Source organism: Mus caroli, unplaced genomic scaffold, assembly GCF_978045245.1.
Source record: "Mus caroli unplaced genomic scaffold, Mus_caroli_1 scaffold_12, whole genome shotgun sequence".
Taxonomy (NCBI): Eukaryota; Metazoa; Chordata; class Mammalia; order Rodentia; family Muridae; genus Mus; species Mus caroli.
This window is the reverse complement of record NW_028227267.1, coordinates 59347832-59366616: the sequence shown is the minus strand read 5'-3', so window position 1 is coordinate 59366616 and position 18785 is coordinate 59347832. Positions and strand designations below refer to the sequence as shown.

The 18785-nt window shown below is 46.4% G+C and overlaps 1 protein-coding gene across 1 annotated transcript in view; it reads left to right on the top strand.

Moving 5' to 3' along the window:
* Fdft1 (farnesyl-diphosphate farnesyltransferase 1) overlaps positions 1-16575 on the top strand; it is a 28827-nt gene extending 12252 nt beyond the window's left edge. The window contains exons 4-8 of the mRNA XM_021181477.3: positions 3577-3705; positions 6235-6426; positions 10384-10560; positions 11587-11739; positions 16000-16575. Coding sequence (XP_021037136.1) covers positions 3577-3705; positions 6235-6426; positions 10384-10560; positions 11587-11739; positions 16000-16218 — 870 coding nt within the window. The 3' untranslated portion in view covers positions 16219-16575. The remainder of the gene's footprint in view (positions 1-3576; positions 3706-6234; positions 6427-10383; positions 10561-11586; positions 11740-15999) is intronic.
* Positions 16576-18785: the final 2210 nt, after the last annotated feature.

Genomic DNA, 18785 nt, shown 5'->3' with positions numbered 1-18785 from the left:
AGTCTAGGTGAAACCCCAAGCTTTAGGGCCCTGAAGTTCATGGTGCACGTGGACCTCACTTCTAGAATTTGCATGTTCAGCAAAGTCACGTGTGACGTGAGAGGGCATTTGTCTTGTGCATAGTGTTCTAGAGTGTTGGAGAACAGTTCTTATATAATTTTTACAATAAAGGAATGTAGTCTGTACTTCTGTGTAGGAGGGAGTTGATTGAAGAGAAGGGGAGCCCAGCAAGGTTTGAGAAAGATGGGCTGTTTCCAACTTGCTGAGATCATGTTTTCAGGGCCAAAGACTAAAATATAGTATGCTGTGCCCTGAAAGTTCCTAGGACGTCTGCAGTTTACTGAGGACCCTGAGGCTCTAGGGCAGGCACTGGTGCAATGGTGTCCTCAGGGTACCTGATGGCCAGTGAATTCAGTTACTCTGAGGACCATATAGAAGCTCACTGGTGAGCCTTTGAGTCCTCCGAATGTAGATGAAGGGCTGGGACCCACTTGGTTAACTTCTTAGGAACAGAAGTGGGTTTTGTTTTTGTTGTTTTTCTCTTCAGCACTAGGTATGAAACCCAGGGTACTCTGTTACTGCTCTTTATCCTCAGCCTGCCTGGTTTTCCTTTGGATACAGTTTCTCAGTAATTTGCCCAAGCTGACCATGAACTCACTTTGTTTTAGGCTGCCCTTGAACTTATAACCCTTCTACCCCAACTTCCTGAGTAATTAGATTTGTCTCCAACAATACATTTTCCTTTTTTTTGTTTTTGTTTTTGTTTTGTTTTGTTTTTGAAGCAGGGTTTTACTATGTTGCCCTAGCTGGTCTGGAGCTGACAGTGTAGACTAGGCTGGTCTCGAACTCATAGAGCTCTACCTGCCTCTGTTTCTCCTGGTGCTGGAATTGAAGGTGTGTGCTACCAAACTACTTTTCATGTAGGGACATTATACCCTTTAAAGACTTTCTGATCATGGGATAATTTTATTATATGTATCATAAAAATTCAAGGTAGCATCATCTACCCACCAGAAAGAACACAAACATGTAAAATGCTAAAGTCATTTGGGGGAGCTAGGTAAATTTCAGATCCCCAGCTAGTAAGTTTGTACTGCCCAACTGCCTTTGCGTGTGGCAATCCAGTGGGAAGAGAATATCCTGCTTTGGAAGGTTTCAAAGGTGGGCAGTGAATTGATCTTGATCTCTTCCTGTTTGACCAAGAGAGTTTGGAAGTAGTGAACTGTCCCAGGGGGAGAGAAAGGGAGCTGAAGGTATAGGCCAGATGCCGCTGGCTAATCGTTTATGTCCTGATGAATGGGAAGCATTGTAAAGTCGCGTTTTGTACCTGGATGGGAGACCCTCTGGCTCTGGGGATCATCTTAACACAGGAGGACATGGAAAAGTGTGTTCAGAGAGGTTGTAGAGGAAGACTGGCCCTGGGATAGCTCTAGGAGTAAAGGGTCGCTCAGTGCTGCACACAGAGCTGCAGTAGGAGGGGAAGGGGACTGAAGTGTGTTGGTTTGGAACAAAACTGTAAGGTAACAGGCATCTTAAACTCAAACCTAGAGGGTCCAGGTTCTTGCAAAATATGCTTGTCAATTCTGGGTAGATAGAATGTACGTTAGAGGACAATTTTATTAGCGCTTTCGCTTGCTCGCTAAATATTACATGTACTCTTTGTTTTGAGAATAAGCCAAGTGAACTCTGTTTATTTGATGCACGTCTGTGCCCAGAGAGCCCATGAATGAGCCCGTGCTGCCTCTTGTTTGTCTGCCTCAGCCTTCGAAATGTGCCAGCACCCCTGGCTTATACTTACACTGTGTGTGGTAAGCCTATACTTTGTGCATTTTTTACATATGAGGAAAATGGAGGTATGAGAAGAAAGTTCTTTGCCCAAATAGGGAGTCAGGATTGGAACCCAGGGTGCTCAGAAACCTCGTGCTTGACCCTTGTGTCTCTTTAAAGACTGGCAGCAGAGTGAGCTGGAGCAGTGGAGGCAGGAGGAATAGGAGTTCCAGGCTAGCCTCGGCTATGCAGTGAATTGGAGCAGTGGAGGCAGGAGGAATAGGAGTTCCAGGCTAGCCTCGGCTATGCAGTGAGCTGAACAGTGGAGGCAGGAGGAATAGGAGTTCCAGGCTAGCCTCGGCTGTGCGTGTTTTAGGCCAGGACATATATGTAAAGTTGTCTGGAAAACAAACAAAAGAGCTCAAAGGACAGGAAAAGGTTAAACCTGCCAGGCATGTTGGCATGCATCAGGGATCCCAGAGAAATAGGCAGGAGGACCGTTAGTCAGTTTCCAGTATGGAAACTGTCTTGAGGGGGAGGGGTTAGAACAACAAACTGGCTTAATCATAACCTTTCCCGACCTTCTCTAAGGGGAGGAGTTTGCCTTGAAAGTCAATGGAAGTGCCATAAACCTCTTGCCCTGTTTGGGATTTGGTCCTTATTATCCCAGGAGACTTATCACCATAATGTGCCTGCATGTTCTTGGAATGGCCAGCAATTGATACAGGGACCCGGGAGTGTGCTTTCCTTGTGGCTTGAATCCCCCAAGGGTGGGAGAAGCCCTTGTGGTCTGTGTCCCACTGCAGAGCCTGAAGGAAAAAGTCGTTTCCCTCAGGGTTCCAGCAGGACAGAGTTCCTGTTTCACTGGGTACTTCTTGTTCTCATTTGCTTCAGTTCTATAATTATATTCAAAATTTCCAAATTTTGAAATTCTAAAGGCCACTAAGGATAATCAGGTGCCCTGTTTGAGGTGTTTGTTTTCCTGTCCTCACTGGCCTGTCCCCTTATAAACAGAACTGCCCTTGCCACAGCAGTGTGGCTAGAAACAGTTTTGAGGAGGCACCAGGGATTTGACTCCCGGGAGAGTGTTAAATGGTTTCAATCTTTGGCTCCAACTTGGATCAGCTGTCCTAGAAAGAAGAGAGTTCTGAAAGACCAGACTGATTTTTGTGTAATTTGAGGAGGGAGGCGTTAGTAGTTAATGTTTATCAGAGATGACATGGCTGCTCTGTGGCCAGCTGGTATGCCCTTGTCCCTTCCTGAGAAGTGAGTCTAGCTTCTCTTACACAGCTCTCTCACATGAGGTCTTAACATCACCTGTTCACAGTTCAGTGCTTCGTGATAACAGCTCAGCTGTTCTTTATAAACTTTCATGGAGGGGCCAGCTGTGGTGGCACACACCTGAAGAGAGCCTGAGGCAGGGGCATTGTGAGTTGGATGTCAGCTGGGGCAACATAGTGAGACTTTGCCTCAAAAATAAAAAAAGTTTTGCTGTGTTTATGTTGTATGTTGATAACTTTTAAATGCTCTTCTGAGCTTGAGATAATTGTGTAGTAGTAATACATTTCCAAACCAGTCAGTACTGCATTTTTCTATGGATCTCGGGCTTACAAGGAAGACGGCACTGGGCAGCAGACATAGAGTTAAACTGACCTTCTTGGAGTGAGAAAGACACTGGCTTCATGGGTCCTTGGGGAACCTGACTGTCCAGGGAAGCGGCTATCCATCACTGGCCTGTGAGCTCTCTCTGGAACCATGAAGTGTGTCATCTGGTGTGTCTGGTTGATTGTTTTTGTGGTCTCGTTTCAGATCTCCCTGGAGTTTAGAAATTTGGCTGAGAAATACCAAACAGTGATCGATGACATCTGCCACAGGATGGGGTGTGGGATGGCAGAATTTGTAGACAAGGATGTGACCTCCAAACAGGACTGGGACAAGGTTAGTATCTGAGTCCACATCTGCTGTGTAGATGGCCAGCTGTCTCCACGGTGACAAGGTTAGTGTCCGAGTCCACATCTGCTGTGTAGATGGCCAGCTGTCTCCACGGTGAAGCTCAGAACAAGGGCAGAGTAGTCCTCAAAACCAGTTAGCTTACACACAGTTGAACGCTCTGTCAGGGACCATACATGCCCCACAGGGCATACTGTTGCCAAGTGAACTGTAAGCTTGCCCCCAAGTTGCTGTGAAAAGTTAGGTAATTGGGCAAATACTTTTTCTGTAACACAGAAATAGCAGTGCTTTTCAAAATTTAAAAACAATACTTTGTTATTGGCATTTTCCTTCCCATTGTAGAATACTGAGTATGCACCTGCTTTGGTGTGTGAGTCATCAGAGGAGTGATTTTTTTTCTTTTGTTTTTGGAGTAGTTCAGTGGTCGAGTGCTTTCCCAGCATGCCTATAGCCCTGGGTTTGACCCCTAGCACTGCCAAAAGAGAAAAAGAGAAGGATACATGAGACGTATCCAAGTTTTTCACACCTTCCTTTTCAACTGTCTGGGAAGTTTAGCCATATTGGAGGGAGGGAGAGAAAGTAAGAAAGAAGAAAGAGATGGACGTCCCAGCCTGAGGCTCATTTATGACTTTCACTAGTCCATTTGGATGGAGCTTTCATGGCCTCCATCTCCCATGAGGCATCCCTACCTTAGCACTGTTGCACTGGAAGTCTCCAGTCCCAGCAACCCTGAAACCATAGCAACTGCTGACGAATGGTGAGCTGAGCTGTCTCTGTGGGCCTGATCCATCTTCCCTCTGTGGGCAGGTCCATATTCCTGGGAGAGTGGGGGAGAGGGCATGAAGCCAACACAGTAATAGCTTGTCTGCCCAGAACTTGTTCCTTACCAGCAGTGTGGGGTACAAGCCAGGCTAGGAGTTGGTAGGCTGCAATAGATTGTTTATCTGGACAAAGGAGCCGACATAGGAGTGGCTTGCTCACCTCTTAAAGGCCTAGAGAGTTAATGTGTTTTGTTTTTCTTACCGTGCTTAGTTTCAGATCTGACATTCACCGAGTCAGTGTGGGTCTAGGGGATGTAGTCAGACCCTGGGCTCTCACCCAGCACTGAACTGAACAAAACAAAAACAAAACCCCAAACATAGCCAGGTATGGTGGCACATGCCTTTAACCCCTACACTCAGGAGACAGAGATCTCTGTGAGCTTACGGCTAGCCTGGTCTACATATCAAGTTCCAGGAAGTGAAGGGCTGGTTACATAATGAGACTATGACTAACAAAACAAGAACCTCAGACTCAGAGGGATGTCTTTGGAACTGTGGCTATACTGTCTGAATTAGTCACTGTGTGATGGGAGCTAGAACAGTTACCAGTCCTAGCCAGCTCTCCGCGTACTCATTCAGTAACTACCGCATCCATCTGCACAGAGCTGGGGTAGGAAACATTGTACTTGTGAAAGGAAGTTCCAACCAGATATAAGTGAATGTAATTGAATTCTTTTCCCGTCCGCTTTTTTTTTTTTTTTTTTTAAAAGATTTATTTATTTATTATATGTAAGTACACTGTAGCTGTCTTCAGACACTCCAGAAGAGGGCGCCAGATCTCATTACAGATGGTTGTGAGCCACCATGTGGTTGCTGGGATTTGAACTCCTGACCTTCGGAAGAGCAGTCGGGTGCTCTTACCCACTGAGCCATCTCACCAGCCCTCCCGTCCGCTTTTAAAGGCAGATGAATTATGGGTCTCTTCTCTAGACCCAAGAACTGTTACCTTGAAATGCACTTCTCTTAGCATTATAGATGCAGATGTATTTTCCAATATCTGGTCTATAGATTGCATTTGGCTGTCAGCAGCATGTCCCTCTCAGAGGATGGGGCCAGGGTGCTTTTCTCAGGAAGGAAACTTCTTTGGCAGTTAAAAGCATTATATTTGTCAGATATCTTGGTGAGACCTTTTCAGAACTGTTGGTAAGGCTGGATCCATAGTTCTAACACCTTTTCGCCACCTATGACTGCCTTCCCCTATAACCTTAGCTATGCTAGATGCCTAGGTGGAAGGGTCACAAGGTTGAGGCTTGGCTGGGCTGTAGAATATGACAGAAGTAAAGTGAGGTGGGATCTGCCTTAAAAAAAAAAAAAAAAGCTAAGCTCTACACTTCAAACCCTAATACGGAAAGGAAAGGAAAGGAAAGGGAAGACAGACAGACAGACAGACACCTGTGGGTCATACCCCTAGGCCCTGCAGATGAGTGCTCGTGGACAAGGTCACTGGCCAGGGTTTCTCAGGTTCCTTGTGTGCAGTGAAGGTGATGGCAGTAGGTCCTCTGGGTGTTGGCCTCAGACTGCTCACATGGAGTCAGGACTACAATGTCGCAACATCTTGCTTGTGTGTGTGCTTGTGTTTTCATCAAAAGGAGAACTCAGACACTCTTCTCTCAACTTGTTGTTTTGTAGCTAAAGATGCCCAGCAAGAATGTTTCTCTGTGATTATTAAAGTGCTTTACATAATAATCTTTTGCAGTACTGCCACTACGTTGCTGGGCTGGTGGGAATTGGCCTTTCTCGTCTATTCTCTGCCTCAGAGTTTGAAGACCCCATTGTTGGTGAAGACATAGAATGTGCCAACTCAATGGGTCTGTTCCTGCAGAAAACAAATATCATTCGTGATTATCTGGAAGACCAACAGGAAGGAAGGAAGTTTTGGCCTCGGGAGGTAACTGATAATGGGGTACTTGGGGAAAAACAGTATTAGACTCTGAAAAAGCAATCACCTAACGCAGTGGTTGCAAGTGACTAAGCCATTTGCTTCGGGTAGCCTGACTGCATCTAGGGATTCAGGGCCTTTGAATGGCTTTGACCCATTTCTCCTCTCTGGTCAGACTTCCTCCAAGCCACAGATATATCTCAGGCAAACCAACCTAACACCCTACTCTCGGGGCTCAGGTATTTCCCTGAGTGTATTCCTGTAGCCAGCCACAGCCTGAGTACTCTTGACTTCAGACCTTCAGCATAGGTGTGCCCAACACAAACGGGATGGATTGGACCAAGTCCCTGACAGTGAGGGGCAGAAGGTGCTGCAGTTGTGACTCATGGAATCATTCATGCTAAGAGAGTGTATGCAAGGCTGTGGGTTCAACTACGGATATCCATTATATAAGAGGACGATTTAATTAAACCATGAGCGTCAAAAAAAATTATTTGCTGTGTTCACGCCAGGATTTCCTCCTGCTTTTTATAAAATCCTCTCCTAAAGCCAAGTACTCTTAGATTAGAAAAAAAAGTCACAGAGTGATGAAATTTGCAATGTATATAATGGATGCAAAATTTATATTCTGAGGCTTGAACTCAAGATTCTCCAGCCTCAGCCTTGTAGGTGCTCAGATTGCAAGAAGAGACAAGCCATGTCACAGAAAAAAACAAGAGTGGCGTGTTGACATGTCCCAGGTGACGTGGGCAGACAGATTGAGAAAGGCTCCTGTCTGGGTCTCTCCTTGTGATACCTCCATGGTGGAAAGTGGAAAAGACCTTGTCAGATGATGCCCAGGTATTTATGGCCACCCAGGAAGAGGAGTCTGATGGTCCTGGCCCAGGCTCACAGACACAGCGTGAATCACATGCCTGTGACTCGTGAGCACCAGTTCCTCAGCCTGTGGAGTGAAGTAGAAGAACCCACCTGCACGACAGGCTGGAGGTGTGACAGAAGTGAGACAGATGTCCCGTCCTCAGTGTTAGTGTCAGCTCAGACAGCCTGAAAAGGAGGACCACCAAGAAGCCTGTTCTTATTAGGCAAGACCGCAGGCACTGTGCTGCCCGAGAGGCCATTATTAGGCAAGACCACAGGTACTGTGCTGCCCGAGAGGCCATTTATTGTAGCGTTATGCGTAAAGGTAAACATTTCAAATGTCTAGTCAGAGGAGAGTGGGGATAGAAAGGGCCACACTACCATGGAGTCCTCTCCAGTGAGAAAGCCAAACTGCAGGAACTGCTGTGCTGTAGTTTAAATGAAGGTTTTCTACAGCGTTTCTGTAACCATGTTGCGGCTTTAGGGATACAGCTTAGACACAGTACTTTTGAGCATCCATGAGGGTGTGGTTTAGATCCTTAACACCATCTGTGGGCTTGGCGGGGGAAGAGGGTAAGACAAAAGCAAGTAGAGAAGAAAACGTAACCGCGTTATAAAATAGTTTTATAGCATAGCAGAGCTGGGTGTGGTGATACCATCTTGCAATCCCACAACCCTCAAGGTTGAGGCTGGAAATTTCTTGCTTTAAAGCTGGCCCGAGTAAACACTCAAGAAAACCTAAACAAATCGGTATTGAAATACTGAAATTGGGCAGGACCTGGGGATCTGCTTCCGAGGCAGAGTGCTTGCTAGTCCATGGGAGACACTGGCTTGTTGATACCTGGTACTGTAAAAGTGAACAAAAACTCCTGCGATTACATAAGCCTGACAGCATGAAACTGCTGGGTTTATAGGCAAGAGCCTGTGCTCCTGTGATCTTTGATTTATAGTAAGCGTATGTGCTCAGTACTTGTTTTCTAGCACAAACCTCCTAGAACCTGAGATCTTTTATTTTACATTTTTGGAGCAAGATCTCACTATATAGCTAGCCCAGGCTGACCTAAACTCAGGCTCATCCTGCCTTGGCCTTCTCACACTAAGATTGGAGGCTTTTGAAGACCTAAAGGAGTTTTGCAATCAGATTGCTAATGACTGTGTGCCCCTAACAGTTTGTGAGTATAGAGAATTGGGGCTCTCAGGGTGCCCTCTGTGACTGCAGTCGATTCCTCCAAGAAAAACTGTGACAGAGCACAGAAGGACTGGAGATGAATTGCCACCATGGTATAGATTTCATTTATAGTGTTTCCATGATGAGGTCTCCATCCAAACCCCAGATGGACAGGGATTCAGTTTTAATAGCTGAGGAAGTAGAGTTGCCAGCAGGGTTTAGATGGCATAGAGGAGAGGGCATCTCTAGCCTATGGTCTGCATCCTTCATGATGGGTACTGAGCAGGTGGCAACTTGGGACTTGCAACGGACATCCGAGCTAGGAGAGCTTTCTTGTAGACTGAGCCCTCAGCCTGCTGGCTCATCATGATGCTTGATGGCTGTCAGGAATCCATATGAGCTGTGATTTTCCTAGGAGGCACAGCTTAGGCAAATGACACAGATCATTAGGGAAGTGCTTTTGCCAGACTTACCATTTACAAGAAAAGCAGGGTGAGTGAACACTATTGGGATTAAGTCGGAGAGACAGAGAAGTTGAGAAGGCTTCCAGGATGTGACACACCCTTTTCACCTTCCCTTCGATAAACTCACAGCTATGGTACTCGGTGGTGCCCAGCATATGTTGGATGTGCATCTTGTTTAAATTTGAGCAAACTGGGGGATGAGGGGGTAGACGTGAAGCGTGTTTTATATTATTGATCATGTTTAGATGTGAGCTGACATGTATACAAGAAAGGTTTTAGGTATAGTTCAGTGATAGAATACTTGCCTAGCATGCATGAGGCCCTAGGTTCAACCTTTGGGAATTCATAATATATTTATAAAACAATAAACCTACCTCTACTTGAAAATAACTTCACGAGTAGGATATAGATTGACTAGACTTGTCCTGTGTCATGTTGGTAATTGTTGACGTAGGTTCATTGATTCATTAAGTTTTTGTTTGTTCTTGTTTTCTGGGTTCTGCAAAACATCTGGTACCTTTTGTCTGGGTAGATTTGGGTGCATATTAAGGATGGATAACATGGTGCTGGAGCAATGGCTCAGCAGTTCAGAGCATCTGATGTGCTCTTACAGGACCTGAGCTTGGTTCCCACCACCCACACACATAGACACATAAATTAAAGTTTATATAAAAATAGATCTTTAATAAAATAGTCATGTTTCATGATTTCACATTAAAACACGTGAAACCAGGTCAGGTAGGGTGGCCACATACCTATAATCTCAGTATTACAGACCTTGGGAGACTGGGGAGTTTGAGGCTACTTAATGAGATTCTGGTTTCAAGCAAACAATAACAAAACAAGGCACTCACTCCCTGTGCTAAAACAAACAACTGAACTCTTCACATTTTGGAAGTGAGGGCTCTGAGAACCCTGTTCAGGTTTCTACAGCTTAGGGAGGTGATGGCCCCGCCTTGTAGTTGCTTATTTTTCTACACATTCTTGCTCAACAGCGTTGTTAGTGGAATTGGCAGTCTTGGGTTTGGAAGTCTGCTTGTATTGCTGGAGTTGATTTGTAGTAGCTGGGGGTGTTCAGTAATAGACTCACACCCTCCCTGCTAGCAGGAGACCTATGCTGTGGTCATTACAGTATGCTCGTGCATGCTGCATTATCTAGAAGAGAACCTTCCCACGGGCCACCCTGCCTCTCGTCATTCATTGGACCTTGACTGGGCACTGTAAATGGCTGCTACCTGAAGCCTAAAACAGCTGGATCTCAGTGAACAGTGAAATGATTTCACTGTACATAGCACAGCTCATTCATGTTTTGCTGCTGGTTTTTGGTGTTGAGGCTGGAAACCAGGCCCCCACACATGTTAAGCGTGCATTCTAAATGGTCTACAGTGAACCCCTCTGGCCCCCACAGGAGATCTCACAATCCATGTAAACTCTCCCTCCACCTGTTGACTTGTTCTGTATTTGCTGACTGGCCAGGTGTGGGGCAGATACATTAAGAAGCTGGAAGACTTTGCTAAGCCAGAGAACGTAGATGTGGCCGTGCAGTGCTTGAATGAACTCATAACCAACGCCCTACAGCACATCCCCGACGTCCTCACCTACCTGTCACGGCTCCGGAACCAGAGTGTGTTTAACTTCTGTGCTATTCCACAGGTATGCAGTGGGGTGCTAAAGGAGTGGGTGCTTGGGCTGGTAGAGTATAGCTTCTGTCTTGCTCTGCTGTGTTGAGGGGCATGGTTTCTTGGCAGCATTCACTGCCTATCTCAGGAGTAGGTAGGGAGTCACAGCAGAGTCCTTGTGTCACATTCAGGACAAGGTTGACTGTTCCAGAACGTTCCTTCTGGGGTTTACCCATCAACTGTTCTAAACTAGCTAGATCATTAGGCTAATAAGCCTGGGCCTCAGTCTAGATGACCAGCTGGCTGAATTGAGTAAGGCTGTTAACAGGAGAAAATGGCCCAGCAGGCCAGGGCTCTTGCCAGGAGTGGCTTCCTGAGTTAGATTGCTGGTATCCCGCATTGCCTACACACGTGAATGAATAGACAAAACGCAATAACATCTTCACTAACCTAAGTTCTATGATCCTTTTTTTGTACTCCGGATAGCAATGTCTGGTCCTGGAGACCCAGCAGCTATATATTCTGAGACTTATTAATTTCCTTTACCAGTTATTTCTAAATTAACTCACTCAGAAGCTTGGCTTGATCTTGTCCTGACAGTTCTAAACGGTCTCAGCTAAATCTGTACGGCTGTCCTAGGTTTCCATCAGCCCAAGAGTCATTTACTTTTGAGCACAGAAAGCCAGGACCCTCTCCCTCCCATTGTTCTCATCTCACACCATCTTTAATGTATAATAACTATATCCATAAGAGGATAAAGTTCACAATTCTCTCCAGATTATTATTTTGAAATGTATATTCAGTCTACTAACTGCTCTAGTATGGAAAATGTTGGATTTACTTGTGTTTGTAAATGAGACGGAATCTTTGTGGCTAAATGACAGAATAACCCTGTTGTTGAGTGTGGGGGAGCTGAAAAGGTCGAGCCTTACTGGCCTACTCCTGGGTACTGCTGCTTGCCTTGGTGCACATTGGCTCTTTGGCACAGAAAGGCTTCACTATTTAATTTATGAGCTCTGTCTTCATGACCTGAGATTCTCCTCTCTCCTGTTGCCTGTAGGTAATGGCCATTGCCACACTGGCTGCCTGTTACAATAACCAGCAGGTATTCAAAGGAGTAGTGAAGATTCGGAAGGGGCAAGCAGTCACCCTCATGATGGATGCCACCAACATGCCTGCCGTCAAAGCTATCATATACCAGTACATAGAAGAGGTGGGTTTAATTTTCTGGTGATTTGTAGCTGTTTTTATGCATTAAATCATGTCGCTGTTTAACCAGACCATGTTTGGATAGTAGATAGTCCTCACTACTTAGTGTTACAGCTTAAAGACAGTTCTTGGTATCCCCTATTGGAAAACACACACAGAGAGCCCTGCAGGACGCTAGTGATGACACGAAACAAGCCTGCATGCCGAAGCCTATAGGAAGAATCCTGTCTCCAGGGCTGGGAGATGATGTTCGAGGCCAGCCAAGTGTGTGCGCTGGGTGAAGGATGTGACGTGGGGGCTTTTGGAAGCTAAGTCAGAGCATGGCTGAGGGACTCTTACTGTAAATGCTCGAGTCCTGACAGTCCGCCTGGTATGTTCTATCATATCACAGACCTCACCTGGAAACCCCTATGGGGAACGTAGACAAAGAAAGACTATGGAAGTCACAGTTAGCTCTTAAGTGGCTTGGGTGTTGTTGTTTTATTTTCCTGCAACTCTTACTCAAATGCCAAAACCACTGTATAAAGCAAAACGTAGCTCTCGGAGCGGTGCCAGCACGCGTAGGTGGCCGTGTGTGACTGGAACGCAGTCTGCTCAGGCTGCTCTTACACACACTGTAATCCTGCCTCCTCAAGCCCAGGCGCTGGGGCTGCAGGCGCAATTTGGGAATTCCCTGGCTTACTGGTCCCTAATTTTAGACCGTTGTTTTTGAAGAGTTCACGGGCACTAGAGTTCATGTTCTGTTTTGTGTCTTCCTTGGCTGTCAGGAGTAAATGCTGCTGCTGGTGGCTGAGCTTGGGGGCAGAGGTGGCCCGGTGTTCGTTGCAACTCAGCCACTGTGTCCCCTCCTTAGCTGGCTGCTTTTGCAACTTCAGGGCAGAGTTGAGTAGTTACAACAGAGTAGCCCAGATAGCTAAAAATAGCTTCCAGCCCTGTAAAAGAAAGCTTGCCACCCTCTGACCCCGGGATTCTAATCTTCTTTAGCTACTTCAGTGAAATGCAGGGTAAAGGTTGTATTAATAATTAAAGAAGAAAAAAAATCAAAATTGTAAAGTTCAAACATTACAAGCTTTCCTGTCAGCCTTGTGGAGACTTTCCCAGTGATGCCTTATAACGAAGACTTGCTGCCTGGAGTCTAACTTAGCTGGGAGAGTGTTGGCCTAGCATGTACCAAAGCTGTAGGTTTGATTCCTTAGCAACCGCCATGTAAACCAGCCAGGGTGGGATACAGCTATAATCCCACTGTTGGGGAGGTAGGATCAGGAGTTCAAGGTTACCCTCACCTGTGCAGCAGATCTGAGGCCAGCCATAGCTACGTGGCACTGCCTCAAAGTCAGTCAACCAGTCAAGACTTAGATGAGGTCTACGCATAGGCTGATCTGTAGGTGTCTAGATGCCCGCTAGATCTCGTTTCTCCTCACAGATCAATTCCGTACTTATAGGAAAGGAGGTTATGTCTTTTCTGTAGTCTCTGTCTCCTCAGTTGTACTGAGAAGGCACCAGGAAGAGGCTTCTGAGAGGCCCCTAATGCCTACAGAAAGGTGCAGTGTGTGTAGGCTTGTGCCCTCCCATAGGCGGACAGTCCTTTCAGCAGTAGCTAGAGCAGTTTGCATATCTGTCAGCCAAGGAGCTCTCCCTGCTATCTTAGGCAAACACCAGGAAACCTGCATCCCCTACTCTGCCAAACTGATTTCCTTGGCAAGGGCCATTGTTTTCATGTTCCTGTGCCTTTTTTCTTTTCTTGGGGCATCCTTAACTGTACTTGGGTGTGTATAGCCCAGCAGAGGAAGAAATATTTTGATGGTCTTTCTGATGATAAGCCCAACAACCAGTTTGTTTTAAATCACAATCTGCCCGTCCCCCACCTCCACCCCTACCCCCAAGTCATTTGACTCCGAGGCTCTTTTCTCCTTGGAGCCCTGTGCTTTCCTGTCTTTGACAGTGACTTTGGTGCTACTTAACCTCTGCCGTCCCTGCTCCTGGGCCTTCCTGCTTCTTCCGCTTACTCCTTTAGGTGTTGGGTTGCTCTGCATTCAGTCTTCATCTGCTTTCCTATCACGGAGATGTTTCATGGCTGTTACCCAGCTAAGGCCTTGGATGTCAGCTCTAAGTGACGTTGTCATCATCCTTAATCATGGAACCCTGAGACACCCTGGAGTACTCACATATCCAGACCGGCCTAGCTGTGCTTTCATAACTGCGTTAGCCTCTGACCCAGTCATGCAGGACTTCATTCTGCAGAAGGGAGGGAGGACTTGTATAGACGGAAATGCAGGTTATATAGCATTTTATTCTGATCTCATTGGCCTTCCATCACTAGAATGGACTACCCAAGTTACTTAGCTTACAAAGAGAATGTGTTATTTTGGCTGAGTGTTGGGAGTTCCAGCCTGTGACTAATTACCCCACTATTTGAGGCCTGTGGCAGGCAGCACATTATGCAAGTGCATAGTGAAGTAATATCCTCCCCACCCCCACCCCCGCCCCCTCCCCCAGTATGCAGAGGGAAGGAAGAGACCAGGCTCATCCTCTTCCAGGCATGTCCGGCCTTTATGGGCAGGGAGAGAGCTGGAAGAACTGGCCCCAGCCTGTGGGTTAAGAGGTGGAGTGTGAGGGGTTTTCACTCCTGTTTATAGTGCTGATATAAGCAGAGCTTTAAATTATTTTGTTTTTGCATATGTGTGTATAGCTGTGTGAGTGTCACATGTGAGTGTGGGTTCCTGTAGAGGCTGGAAGTGAGTGTCTGAGTCCCTGGAGCTGGAATTGCAGGTGGCTGAGGCTCTTTATGTTGGTGCCAGGAACTGAGCCCAGGTTCTCTTCACAAGCCACAAATACTCTGAACCACTGAGCCATCTCTCCACACACACACACACACACACACCCTCCACACACACACACACACACACACCCATACTTAACTTTAAAAAAATAATAGGGCTTAGAGAGATGGCTCAGCAATGAATAAGTACACTCACTCTTGTGGGTTCAGTTCCTAGCACCTAGCTCACAACTGTTCCAAGGGATTCAAACTACTGCAGGCACCACACACACACACACACACACACACACACACACACACACACACGATGCACACACATACATACAGGCAAAACACTTATAGACATTAAAAATAAAATCTTTACACACACACACCCACCTCCAAAGGTAAGTGTAGTATTGTACTTGTAATCTCAGCATGTGGGAGGTTGAGGAAGAAAGATCAGCCAGGCATCAAGGCCAGCCTGGGCAGTATATAAGCAAAGCCCTGGCTTTAACAAAATTAAAGAAGACAATTTAGTATGACCTTTGGGACAAAACATCCATTGTATAGTGAAAATTTGATATCATCATCCTTGCTGCTTTGTGTATTACATATTTATGCATGCGAGCACTTGCACACCATTGCACAAGTACAGGCTGGAGGAGTTTGCAGAGTCTGTTTCCGTCAGATTTTACCCACTGAGCTATCTCTGGTCTTGCTTACTTATTTCTTTTTATTATTAACTCTTTTTTTTTTTTAGATTTATTTTGCTTTATGTGTATGAATTTTTGCCTCTATGTATGTATGTATGTATGTATGTATGTGCATCATATATGCTCCATAGAACTGGTGTTACAGATGGTTTTGAGCCACCATCTAGGTGCTGGGAATCAAATCTGGTCCCCTGCAATCTATCCCCAGTCCTATTTACAAAGATGGACTTATTTTTTCTTTTATGCACATGGGTGTTTTGCTTGCATGTATATCTGTGTACTATGTGTGAGCTGTGCCTGTAGAGACAGGAAGTGGGTGGTGGATCCTCTGGGACTAGAGTTTCAGATGTGAGCCTCCATATGGGTGATGTTATGAACAGATTCTTAACTGCTGAGCTATCTCTCCATTGGAGGCTGGAGTCTTTCCCCATCTAACACATGCTTTTTAGTCAACCTGACTAAATCATGCCAACACACACAGGGCACCACTCCATGCCCGCCACTGTGAAGTACCTGGCATCTGAAGCCGTGCAGGGGCAGCTGCTCTCCAGGCACTTAGTGGCTCCGTGGTGAGACTTGTGCAGTGCACTGGTCTTCCTTGCTCGCTGGGCCTAGGTGGTGCTTCAGCCTTATCCTAGAGTAACAAGTGACTCCCATTCTTAGAACCTGTTTGTCCTTGGTGACATGACCTAAAGCCACCTACCTGTTGAGAATTGTTAGAGGAAACCATGGGAAATGTCTATAAAGTACTGGAGGCAGCGCTAAGTAGCCTTTCTTCTTTCCTTAACAGATTTATCACCGGATCCCCAACTCAGACCCATCATCAAGCAAAACCAAGCAGGTCATCTCCAACATCAGGACACAGAACCTTCCCAACTGCCAGCTCATCTCCCGAAGCCACTACTCCCCCATTTACCTGTCATTTATCATGCTCTTGGCTGCCCTGAGCTGGCAGTACCTGAGCACCCTGTCCCAGGTCACAGAAGACTATGTCCAGAGAGAACACTGATTTTGTTTAGCCGGAAGTGGAAGTTCCCGTGGAGTGGGTTTTTCCTTTTCCTCCAGCTGGATTTTGACTTCCCGTGTTTTTTCCTCCTACTCTATAACCTTTTGGAGAACTGAGTGTGGGACCTTTAGGAACTGCGCAGAGGAAAGGACGCCTTGCCCTCAGCAGCCTGGTGCTCGCTGGGATGTGGTTCCTCTGCCTCTTGTAGCCACTGGCAGCAGCGTGCTGACTGCTGCACTTTAGATGGCGAGGCCACATGTGATGGTCACAAGAGCCTAGTGAACCTGGCTAGAATGCTGATTGGATTTATTTAATTTGAAACAGCCTTTGAATACCTATGACAATAGAAAATGAAGCGACTGGTCCTTGTCTTTCTCATGAGTTTGACAGTGGAAGTGTTAATTGGTGTTGTTCTATGCGATGCTGCCGAGCTTCTGAGACTGCAGGCTTGGCCTTCTCGCCCTTGGGGAGCTTAAGCCCCCCCCTTTGTGCCACTGGCCACTTGTCAGCGCGTCCTCCAGGAAAGGCTTTTGATGTTGAGATTTTTTTGTAATTACATAGAATGAATGCATACAGTAACACACACCCCTTGTAAGGACTGAGTTTGTCCAGTGCAGCTCACCTGAAAGTCCAGAAAGATGGCCTAGTGATCTTGGGACTGGGTCCTCTATCACCACAGCAAGAGTGTTGCTGATGGAGGGGAGGGTAAGCAGGCAGTACGGTCACCTCTCTGCTTTAGCCTGCCACTGCTATTTGCCCCCCCCCTCCAGTCTCCTCTACAGTTATTTGCTTTGGTTTTTCTTGAAGTCTCAAGAGACAAATGATGACAGGAAAACCAGTTCTATATTGGTAGGTTTTTAATTGCAGCGTCGTTAGTTGGCTACATTGTCATGGTGGCCTCTGACACCCTGTGTATCAGAGAACCAGTGTTTGAGCGGTGGAGAGGCTCTAGGCAACCACTCTGACAAGATGCCCAAGGCCAACTGCTTTACCAAGGAAAGAGGACTGTTTATATTACAGCTTAGGAGGAAGGATGAAAGTACGAGATGAGGGGGCCCCATCTTTAGCCCTTGGACAGCCTTGTGAGAAATGGCACTACAGTGGAGAGAGGACATGCAGGAGAGAGTCAAAGCCCAGGCATGCTGACACTTGTACACTGTAACTGTAGCTCAGGTTGGCCTGCAAGTCTATGTAGCCTTGAATTTAACGGTGACCCCAATGCCTCAGCCTTCTGAACGTATGAGTTACAGGCACGAGCCACCCCACTGTTGTCCACAGAGCTTGGTCTCTGGAGCCCTAACTCTGGAAGACTAGCATTGAGCCCTTTTGAGAACAGTGTCTCAGTTACCTGTCATTTTGTGAACCAAGCTTCCTGCATATGACCCTTTGGGGGACACTCAGACCACAGAGACATGTATAGCATGTAGTCTGCTCCTGTCTTAAGCCTGCTGGGTATGTTGACTTCATCACTGAGGTGCCTCAGCCAGTTCAGTGGTCCATTCAGCTTTGTAAGCACCGATTCCTTGCTGGATTACTGGGGCATGGAGACTTCATTGGTCAGTTGCTCTTAGCCTTGAACAAATATCGCCCCGTTGAAATCAAAGGTCTTAATGTTCATCCTTTCTGGAAGCTACAGCTCTTACAGTCATCCCAGCATGTGGTAGGGGGAGGAGGGAGGGAGGGAGGGAGGAGGTGGATTTCAAGATCCTCCTCAGTTGTGAAGGTGGGCCTGGGCTACACAAGACACTGTCTCTAACAAACAAACCCAGGAGGCGGCTGGAGAGATGGCTCAGCACTTGAGTGTTCTTCCAGAGGTCCTAAGTTCAATTCCCAGCAACTCCATAGTGGCTCACTACCATCTATAATGAGATCTGATTCCTTCTGATGTGCATGAAGACAGAGCACTCATAAACTGCATGAATAAATAACATCTTTTAAAAAGGGGAGGGGAGACAGACTCTAACCCTCTGAAACGAACTTTTCCTTAGCAAAGAAGACCCCAGGCTCCACTTGAATTTCAGATAGTTTTGTTTATATCCAAATATTTAGCATGGTGCATTTCTATAAAGCCATTATCTAGAAATACGTTTAGTCGGACATTATGCATACTGTCTACATATGACACCCCTCTTTCTCCTGCTATTTTGTTACTGGGCACTGAACCAAGGGTCTTGCTTGGACAATATGCTGAACACTACCATGGAGAGACATCCCTAGCCTGCTTTTGACCCTCAATGTAATTCACACCATCTGTGCTTTCTCAGAGGCCCATCCATATCCAGACAATTACTAGAAAGATGTGTTCTCTACCTTCCTCTGGTTATTTGCAAATCCTGTCTGGGACAGCCCTCTGAAGGCTTTTCCCCTGCTGTTGAGTTTTCCAGGCTCTGTGGTAGTGGAAGTGAGAGCTCTAAGGCTGTAGTTCTGTATTATAATGGATCTGGAACAAGGCTTCTGACCAAGTTGGTCTGGCATGTTACCTAATGAGTTCCTGGGCAGCATGAATGCTGTTTGTCATAGGCCCTGTTTGAAGGCCATTGCCCATATCTATCTGAAATGACCTAGTTGGG